The 11,113-nt window shown below is 37.1% G+C and overlaps 1 protein-coding gene across 1 annotated transcript in view; it reads left to right on the top strand.

The window, feature by feature from the left end:
* DOCK3 (dedicator of cytokinesis 3) overlaps positions 1-11,113 on the top strand; it is a 404,390-nt gene that overhangs the window by 187,951 nt on the left and 205,326 nt on the right. Inside the window, exons 7-8 of the mRNA XM_017890007.1 lie at positions 1,313-1,373; positions 2,850-2,997. Of these exons, the coding sequence (XP_017745496.1) occupies positions 1,313-1,373; positions 2,850-2,997 (209 nt within the window). The remainder of the gene's footprint in view (positions 1-1,312; positions 1,374-2,849; positions 2,998-11,113) is intronic.

Raw genomic sequence — 11,113 nt, 5'->3', positions numbered from 1 at the left:
ATTAGAGTGTCAATTTTAGATCTTTCCTGCTTTCTCTTGTGGGCATTTAGTGCTATAAATTTCCCTCTACACACTGCTTTAAATGTGTCCCAGAGATTCTGGTATGTTGTATCTTTGTTCTCATTGATTTCAAAGAACATCTTTATTTCTGCCTTCATTTCGTTATTTACCCTGTAGTCATTCAGGAGCAGGTTGTTCAGCTTCCATGTAGTTGAGTGGTTTTGAGTGAGTTTCTTAATCCTGAGTTCTAGTTTGATTGCACTATGGTCTGAGAGACAGTTTGTTATAATTACTGTTCTTTTACATTTGCTGAGGAGTGCTTTACTTCCAACTTTGTGGTCAATTTTGGTATAAGTGTGATGTGGTGCTGGGAAGAATGTATATTCTGTTGATTTGGGGTCGAGAGTTCTGTAGATGTCTATTGGGTCCCCTTGGTGCAGAGCTGAGTTCAATTCCTGGATATTCTTGTTAACTTTCTGTCTCGTTGATCTGTCTAATGTTGACAGTGGGGTGCTAAAATCTCCCATTATTATTGTGTGGAAGTCTAAGTATCTTTGTACAAGACCTTGTTTTTTAATGAAAAGGAAGAAAGAAAGAAAAAGGAATGATTTTCATAACTCTTTGGTTTGGAAATTAGTTTTGATTCTAGATTGTATCTGTTTACTTAAAGGAAACCCTTAATTTTTTTCAATAAGATTATTTTCAACTATAATTTAGTACAAATGATAAATATCAGAATTTAGAAATGGAAATCAAATTATTGAGGTTTCACTGATAAATTAATCTCTTTTAAGTGGGACATACTTTGTGTGTAATAATCATCTGTGGACAGAGGAATCAATGTAAAATTAGTGGAGAACATCATCTGTGGACAGAGGAATCAATGAAAAATTAGTGGAGAACAAACTTACAGAATTTTAGTTATTGAAGAGCTTTTTGGTGGTTTCTCATTTTTTTCTGTACTGAACATTTATTCCTTCTGTTACGGAATGTTTTTATATGATGTTAGAGTAAACATGGAATATGCAATATCATGAAGATTTCTAATGTGAGAACTTTTATAGACTTTTTATTTGTTAAGTGGTTTAAATGAGAGCTGGAAAAATGTTGTCAATAAAGTAAACTTCCAAAGGCCTGTAAGATATCCAGACTTTTACTCCAGGCCTCTTATAAACTATTAAAGTGCTATGTGCTGTAATTTCCCTTCCCCTACCTATAACATACAGTAAAAGCAAATGACTAGAGATTCAAAATGAATTTTTAATTATTTTCTGTGTGTTCCTTGCCTGAGTTTACTTATTTTTTCTCTTAGGATCTGAGCAGCAAAGATATGAAGAGAGATTTGTATATCGTTGCCCATGTGATCCGAATAGGTACTGTTCTCCTTACCCATTCACATGACTAAGACTGGCCCAACTTGGAACAAGTATGTCTTGTGCATGAGCTTTGTTTTCTCCCTAGATCTTACCTGTCATTTCAGATCTCAGGATTAGAGTCCAGCTTGTATTGAAGCTATACCTAAGCTCAACTGCTGTGGTAGCTTGGTTTGATATAAATGGATTTGGGGGAATGGGTTTTGTTTGTGGTTTTTAATCACTTAAAACCTTCTGCTCCCTATCTGTTTTAGACCCAAAGTTTTATTTAAAATGGTCTGCTTATAGACATTTTTTTTTTTTTTTTTTTTTTTTTTTTTTTGAGACAGAGTCTCGCTCTGTCGCCCGGGCTGGAGTGCAGTGGCCGGATCTCAGCTCACTGCAAGCTCCGCCCCCCCGGGTTTACGCCATTCTCCTGCCTCAGCCTCCCGAGTAGCTGGGACCACAGGCGCCCGCCACCTCGCCCGGCTCGTTTTTTGTATTTTTTAGTAGAGACGGGGTTAGACATTATTTCTAACACAGTGCCCTGCCTCTGTACCTACCCTTTCCCTCAGAGATCTTACAGCAGTTTTCTGGAGGTGCCAACTTCACACCAAATGCCATTCAGCACCTATTGGTTGTGTTTTAAATTATGTATCTGTGGTTCTCTCCACAAAATTAGAGTTATTGTCATCACTCCCAACGATGGATGGTATTTCACTTCTACCCCACCCAAGATGAAAAGTGATTTTACTACTGTTCTGTTGTTAGTTTGCTCAGACTTATTTCAAGTTTATGATATAACTTTTGGGGCTCTGGCGAACCAAGTCCTCCTTCATAGGTTTGAGTTCTGGCCTGTCATGTACATTTTTATCAAAGAATATTTTTTAATCCCTTGCCAGCAAAACAGTTATTTTGCTGTACTTAAAGTATTTGTTAAGGTTCCAGCATTTGCAACTTTTCTTGCTGCTGTAGGCACAGCTTTGGTAAGCTGGAAAAGTAAATACTCACCCACTTTTTAAGACTACTCTCAATCCCACAATTGTTCAGGATGATGTTGGACAGCGGAATTTGGTTGAAAGAACACGGTATCCTCCTTGTCTGTACATATGTAGCTTATACCTGGCAGCTAAAATACTAAACTTTGTATCTATAACGTACCTGAGAAGTGTAAATCTATTATTAGCACATTGGTTTTTCTAAGAAATTCATAAAATCACTTTTTTTCTTACGTGATTAATAAGTGAACTGTTGATACTGGTTTAGAGTTAGATAAGAATGATTGATTGAATGTAGTACAGGGAAGAGCTTTGGCCAGAGGCCTCTTTGGTGTCTTGCACATAAATATTCTTGGATGACTCCCTTCAGCCCTGTAGTCTTCCAACTTAGAGGATTTCGTAGGTGCCTGTAGCTCAGGCATCCTTGAATGACAATTAGGCAATACTGGAGAGGAGCATGCTTTTTTCAATCTGACTGGTGTTTTCTGCTGTGCCCAAGGCCGGATGCTCCTGAACGACTCAAAGAAAGGTCCTCCTCACCTGCACTACAGGCGACCATATGGCTGTGCGGTCCTAAGCATCTTGGATGTCCTACAGTCACTCACAGAAGTAAAGGAAGAAAAGGATTTTGTTCTTAAGGTTTACACGTGAGTAATGGACATCAGGAATATTAATGATTTGTAGCATAAGACATCCCACCACTGTCCTTGAGAGCAGCAGTGCTCAAACCTTGAGGACACGGGCCACACAGTGGCTCACATCTGTATTCCCAACACTTTGGGAGGCTGAGGTGGGGGGATCACAAGGTCAGGAGATCAAGACCACTCTGGCTAACATGGTGAAACCTCGTCTCTACTAAAAATGCAAAAAATTAGCTGGGCATGGTGGCATGTGCCTGTAGTCCCAGCTACTCAGGAGGCTGAGGCAGGAGAATCGCTTGAACCCGGGAGGCAGAGGTTGCAGTGAGCTGAGATTGCACCACTGCACTCAAGCCTGGGTGACAGACTGAGACTCTGCTTCAGAGAAGAAGAAGAAAAAAAAAAAAGAAAAAAAACACCTTGTGGACATAGAATCACCAGGATGTAGGAAAGGGAGCTTTTTGAAAATGCAGGAGATTGATCTAAGATTTGGGGTGGGGCCCAGGCAGCGTTATTTTTAATAAGCTTCCCAGGTAATTCTGAAACAGCTTCGTTTGGGACCTTCTGTCCTAAAGCGACAGTGTAGTACACATTTTCTTTTTTCTCCAGAATTTACCAATCTTACATATTTGCCGAAAAGCTAACAACATACTTCTCATGTGCCTTGGCTATGAGAGTCTTGTGTGTCTAATGCTTGCCCACCAGTTATTATAACTGAGCTGGCTAATGATCAAGATTGTTTAAAAGAATGATCATGAGTCAAGTTTCTCTATCTTTGAAAGATAGCCAGTTTTTCTGAGGAGCCAAGATACTATTCTTCACTTGTGCCACTGGAGATCGATAAGTCACATCCAGCCAGGCATGGCATTATTTTTAGTGATCTTCAACCAAGGGATATTGTCTTAGATAAGCAGTCCATCTCCTTCTAACTTGTGAAACAATAGGAAAAACACAATAATGAAAAGAAGTGCAGAATTCAGTCATATACTTCTTCTTTGCTCATATAGAGTTAGACACAAATTGTAGTGCTAAAAAATCACTGGTGAGTTTATTAAGTTTTAAAGCAAGTATATTTAAAACTATGAGAATTTTTAAAAACTCATCTTTCAGTTTAAACCCAGTATTGTTTGTCCAAATTAAATCAAATACTGCTAATCACCATGTTAATGTATCTTCACCATAATACTGTATAGAGATTTTTCTGTATTATCTGTTGTTGTTTCTGACTTGGGCATGAAATAAGCTTAATTCACAATATTCGTTAAGCCACATTTGATTAATTTCAAAATAAAATCCCAATCTCCTCATTACCTATTTTCCCTTCAGCTTTGTTCTATTCAGAGTTGTATACTTTATGGGATGAGGAATCTTCCTTTGGAATCATAACTTACAAAGAAGATTTTGGCTGGTTTTCTCCTCCTTCCATGCATCAGTCACAGGCTTTCTCCATTTACCAAATCCTCACATTGATGGGTGGTGGAACCTGCTGGTTTATATGCCTTCCTCCCTTTGAAAAGGACTAAACGGAAATCCAAAATCATCATTATCATCTTACTCCACTGTATTCCTTCTAAGGGCAACGGATTTATAGAGAGCACTCCAGAATTGTTATCTCTTTGCATGTATTATCCCTTCCTCATTTCGGTGCAAATTTTCATTACAGATAGGAGCTTGCACAGCATTCCTCCTGAAATCATGCTGTCAGGCTTAATTGGCCTAATTGCTTCTAAAGCAACAGCTTTCTGCGAGAAACAGGATTCATGTATATATTTTTCTTAGCTCCTTCTTATGGATGGGCTGTGTCTAATATACTAGCTCTAAAAGCTGAAGAAAATATGTTTATAGAGAAGATTTTTTTTCAAATTTTCTTTTGAAGGATTAATAGAGTAAAATGTTCAATAATTTTTCCACTTGAAAATGTTTACAGACTTTCAAACGGACTATCAAATGCATGTTTGTGAAATTGATTTTGTGTGCAGTATAGAATTATTCTAGGATTAGTCATTTTAATCCACATCAGCACAGTGAATCTATCCCCCAGGAGAAGCAATATTTTCCAGTAAGTTTCAGGCAACATTTTTGTTGGTTAGATTGAATTGGAAGCTTAAAGAGTTTACTAATTGCAGTTGATAGTGCTTTAGCCTTTGCTAGGACAGGACTTTACAAAGATGAAAACCTCTTATACAGTTTTAATGAATGAGTTGGCAAGTATCTGATTAGTTGTTCACGTTCTCATCATTTCTTTCATTGTTCATAGTGAACAGAGAAGATAGAAACTCCTGTCTGTCTCTGCCAAGGCCACTACTCTGCTATATAATGTTGTTTTCACATGTGTATGGGAAGGTACCACATCCTTTTAAGAAAATTGCAATAAGAAGCTGAGGCATGAAAACTAGGTCACTTCCTAATAAGTCAAAAGCCTTAAAACTCACAAATAAATAACCATATGTACATTTCAGTCTGATACAGATACCATATTTTTCTTGACCAGAAGGACAAGGGGTCACAAGCAGGCACAGGGCATGCTGTACTTAGAACCCAAAAACCAGGAGCTAAAGCCCACATTGGAGGAGGTGGGTGTCCATAAATAATGCATGTAACCAAATACAAGATGGCTTTGAATATGCGATGATTGCTGTCCAATTTTACAATGAAAAATGTCCAAATAAACGTATTTAGGCCAACCTTAATGAAACAGATAAATACATATTTTGAACATTAAATTTTTATTTTGGGTTACAATATATTTTATATTTTAAAATATGTATTACAATTTATGTAATATACATATAAAATCACATATTATGTAAAATTGAGGTGTATTGCTTATTCTTGACTCTCAAATTTTATGAAAAAATTTATTTAAATTATTCATATGCAGCCATGTGATCAGGTCTTTGTCTTCACTTAAGCCACTTTCTGAATTATCTGACACAGTTTTCCGAGGCACATTATTTTTACTCCCATCAGATTGGCTTTGATGCATCATTCTTTGACACTTTCATGATGCTTTCACACTGGAAATTCATCTTGAGGCACAAGATGATACCGCCACTTACTCTGCTACTTTTATGGTGATTTTTACAATCGCATTTAACACTTCAGTTTGGTGATCATATCCCAACCATAATTACTAAATCTATGTAGCTTTGCTCTTTTTTAAAAAAAAAAAAAGTCAACCAATTCTGCCAGATAACCTTCATAAGCATCTAAAAACTCCCATTGATTGAGGTAATTTCAGGATAGCATAACTTACCCAAATAGTACTGCGATGTTCAAAATAAAGAGATTCAGGCCGGGCATGGTGGCTCACGCCTATAATCCCAGCATTTTGGGAGGCTGAGGCAGGTGGATCACAAGGTCAGGAGATCGAGACCATCATGGCTAACACTGTGAAACCCCGTCTCTACTAAAAACACAAAAAATTAGCCGGGCGTGGTAGCGGGCACCTGTAGTCCCAGCTACTCAGGAGGCTGAGGCAGAAGAATGGCGTGAACCCAGGAGACAGAACTTGCAGTGAACTGAGATGGCGGCACTGCACTCCAGCCTGGGCGATAGAGCAAGACTCCATCTCAAAAAAATAAAAGAGAGATTCAGAGAATGCCCCATACCATGAAAGGCTTTATGAGACTGGAAACATCAAGTGGCATTCACCTACTGTGTACCCACAACAATTAAAAATGTGAAGAAATAAACTTCTTTTAATTAAAGCAGTATGAGGTGGCAACCTCTTCTGTGAGTGATGACTGGAAGGGAACTGCTCCTCATATTTGGGATAGACACTAGGCCTATTCAGGCATTTTTTGAGAATACTGTCTTTGGGTTCTTTGCTTCGTAATCACCTTACCCACGTAACTGTCTTAAGAGTACTTGTTTAGGAGCCTTTTTTTTTCTTTTTTGATGCGGAGTCTCGCGCTGTCGCCAAGGCTGGAGTGCAGAGTGCAGTGGCGCGATCTCGCCTCACTGCAGCCTCCACTTCGTGGGTTCAAGCCATTCTCCTCCCTCAGCCTCCCGAGTAGCTAGCTGGAACCACAGGCACTCACCGCCACGCCCGGCTAATTTTTGTATTTTTAGTAGAGATGGGGTTTCACCGTGTTGGCCAGGATGGTCTTGATCTCCTGACCTCATACTCAGCCTCCCAAAGTGCTGGAATTATAGGCGTGAGTCACCATGCCCAGCCTATATATATTCTTTATTATTCTTCTGTTGATGGTTGCTTGTTTCCATACCATGGCTAGTGTATATAATACTGCAGTAAACCTGGGAGTGCAGATATCTCTTCAAGATACTGATTTCTTTTTCTTTGGGATATACCAGAAGTGTGATTGCTGAATCAAATAGTTGTTCTATTTTTAATTTTTTGAGGAACTGCCATACCGTAATGGCTATACCAATTTACATTTCCATCAACAGTGTTCAAGAGTTCCCTTGTCTTCACACTCTTGTCATCACTCTCTCTTGTTTTGTGATTACAACCATCCTAAGAGATGTTAGGTGATATCTCATTTTCTTTTTGATTTGCATTTTCCTGATGGTTAGTGATATTGAGTACCTTTTCATATGCCTGTTGGCCATTTTTGTGTCTTCTTTGGGAAAATGTCTTTCAGGCCTTTTTGCCTGTTTTGTAATTGAGTTATTTGTTTTTATGGAATTCAGTTATATGAGTTCTTTATATAGTTTTAGATATTAATCCCCTATCAGTTACATGGTTTGCAAATATTTCTTCTCATTCCATAGATTGCCTTTTCGTTTTGTTGATTGTTTCCTTTGCTGTGAAGAAGGTTTTTAGTTTGATATAGTTCCATTCATTTATTTTGGCTTGCCTGTGTATTTCATGTCATATCTCAGAAAATCACTGCTAAGACCCAATGTCAAGGAGCTTTTATTTCTGTTTTCTCCTAGGAGTTTTACACTTTTAGGTCTTATATTTAAGTATTTAATGTCTTTCGAGTTAGTTTTTGTGTTTTATGTCAGATAAGGTCCAATTTCATCCTTTTATATGTGGATGTCCAGTTTTCCCAGCACCACTTATTGAAAACTGTCCTTTCCCCATTGTGTATTCTTGGTGCCCTTGTTAAAGACTGTTCACTGAGTTTATTTCCAGGAGCTGTATTCTGTTCCACTGGTTTGTGTGTCTGTTTTTATGCCATTACCATATTATTTTGATTACTGTAACTTTACAACATTATTTGAAATCAGGAAGTGTGATGCCCCTAGCTTTGTCCTTATTTCACAAGATTGCTTTGGCTATTCAGAGACTTCTGTGGTTCCATACAAATTTCAGGATTGTTCCTTTCTATTCCTGTGAAAAATGTCATTGGAATATTGATACAGGCTGCCTTGAATCAGTAGATCACTTTGGGTAGTATATGGACATTTAAAAAATATTAATTCTTCCAATCTATGAACACTGGATATTTTTTCATTTATTTGTGTCTTCTTCAATTTCTTTCATCAGTGTTTTATAGTTTTCAGTAAATAGATCATTCACTTTCTTGGTTAAATTATTCCTAAATCATAAATGACATTGTTTTCTTAACTTTTTTTGAGAGCTTGTCATTAGTATATAGAAATATTGCCTATTTTTTATGTTGATTTTGTCTCCTGCTACTTTACCAAATTTGTTTATTCTAACGGTTTTTTGATTGAGTCTTTAGGCTTTTTATATGTATATAAGGTCATGTCATCTGCAAACAGAGGCAGTTTAACTTCTTCACTTCCAGTCTGGATGTGTCTTATTTTTTCTTGCCTGGTTGCTCTGGCTAGAACTTCTAGTACTGTGTTGAACAAAAGTGATGAGAGTGGACATCTTTGTCATGTTTCTGATCCTAGAAAAAAGGTTTTTAGCTTTTCACTATTGAATATGATATTAGCTGTGGGCTCATTGTAAATGGCCTTTATTATATACATTTCTTATATATCTAATTTATTGAGAGTTTTCATCATGAAAGGATGTTAAATTTTGTCAAACACTTTTTCTACATCTGTTGGAATGGTCACTCAGTGCTATTCCTATCAAACTACTAGTGACATTCTTCATAGAACTAGAAAAAACTATTTTAAAATTCACATGGAACCAATAAAGAGCCCAAATGGCTAAGGCAATCCTAATCAAAAAGAACAAAGCTGGAGGTGTCATGCTACCTGGCTTCAAACTATATTACAGGGCTACAGTAACCAAAACAGCATGGTACTGGTACAAAAACAGACACGTAGACAAATAGAACAGCATACAGAGCCCAGAAATAAGACAGCATGCCTACAACAATCTGATCTTCAACAAAGCTGACGAAAACAAGCAATGGGGAAAGGACTCCCTATTCAGTAAATGGCATGGGAATGACTTTTTAGCAATAAGCATAAGATTGAAATTGGACCTCTTCCTTACACCATATACAAAAATCAACTCAAGAAGGATTAAAGACTTAAACATGAAACCCAAAACTATAAAAACCCTGGTAGACAACCTAGGCAATACCATTCTAGACATAGGAATGGGCAAAGATTTCGTGATCAAAATGACAAAAGCCATTGCAACAAATGTGAAAATTGACAAATGGGATCTAATTAAAATGGAGAGTCTGCATGAAAAAAGATACTATCAACAGAGTAAACAGAGAACCTACAGAAATAGGAGAAAATATTTGCAAACTATGCATCTGACAAAGGTCCAATATCTAGCATTGATAAGGAACTTAAACAAATTTATAAGAAAAAAGAATGCCATTAAAAACTAGGCAAAGGACATGTATAGACACCTTCAAAAGAAGACATACATGTGGCCAACAAGCATATGAAAAAGAGCTCAACATCACTGATCGTTAGAGAAATGCAAATCAAAACCACGATGAGATACCATCTCACACCACTCAGAGTGGTTATCATTAAAAAGTCAAAAAATAACAGATACTGGTGAAGTTGCAGAGAAAAAGGAACACTTATACACTGTTGGTGTGAGTATAAATTAGTTCAACCATTGTGGAAAGCAGTATGTTGATTTCTCAGAAACCTAAAAGCAGAACTACCGTTTGAACCAGCAATTCCATGACTGATATATATACCCAAAGGAATATGAATTTTTCTGTCATAAAGACACATGCACATGTATGTTCATTGTAGCACTATTCACAATAGCAAAGACATGTAATCAGCATAATGCCCATCAATGGTAGACTGTATAAAGAAAATGTGCCACATATACACCGTGGAATACTGTGCAACCATAAAAAAGAACAAGATCCTGTCCTTTGCAGGAACATGGATGGAGCTGGAGGCCATCAGTCTTAGCAAACTAACTCAGAAACAGAAAACCAAATACCACATGTTCTCACTTGTATGTGGGAGCTAAGTGATAAGAACATATGGACACAAAGAGGGGAACAACAGACACCGGGGCCCAGCTGAGGATGAGGGTGGGAGGAGGGAGATGAGTAGAAAAAATAACTACTGGGTACTAGACCTAGTACCTGGGTAATAATCTGTACAGCCAACCCTTGTGATACGAGTTTACCTATATAGCAAACCCGCACATTTACCCCTGAACCTAAAAAAAAAGAAAAAAAAAAAAAAAAAAAAGAAATGGGCGTATTATTTTTATCCTCATCTTCTTAATGTGGTATGCCACATTTATTGATTCATTTATGTTTAAGCATCCTGCTATCCCAGGGATGAAATCTCACTTGATTGTGGTGTATGATCCCTTCAGTGTGCTATTGGATGTGGTTTGCTAGTATTTTGTTGAGAAATTTTGCATCTGTTCAGAAATTTTACATCTGTGTTCATCAAACTTGTAATTTTCTTTTTTTTGTATGGGTTTAATACCTAAAATCTGAAATGCTCCAAAATCTGAAATTTTTTAGTGCCAGTATGATTCTCAAAAGAAAATGCTCATTGGAGCATATTGGGTTTCAGATTTTCAGATTAGGAATGTTCAACCAGTAAGTATAATGCAAATATTCCAACATCTGAAAAAATTAAAAATCCGAAACAATTCTAGTCCCAAGCATTTAGATAAGGGTTACTCAACCTATAGTATTTTTATCTGACTTTAGTATCTGGATAATGTTGGCATTGTAAAATGGGTTTGAAAATGCTCACTCCTCTTCATTTTTTTTTTTTTTTTTTT

This window comes from Rhinopithecus bieti, unplaced genomic scaffold, assembly GCF_001698545.2.
Source record: "Rhinopithecus bieti isolate Rb0 unplaced genomic scaffold, ASM169854v2 scaffold_43, whole genome shotgun sequence".
NCBI lineage: Eukaryota > Metazoa > Chordata > Mammalia > Primates > Cercopithecidae > Rhinopithecus > Rhinopithecus bieti.
Note: the sequence above shows the minus strand (reverse complement) of the source record. Positions and strands in the feature narration are given on the sequence as shown.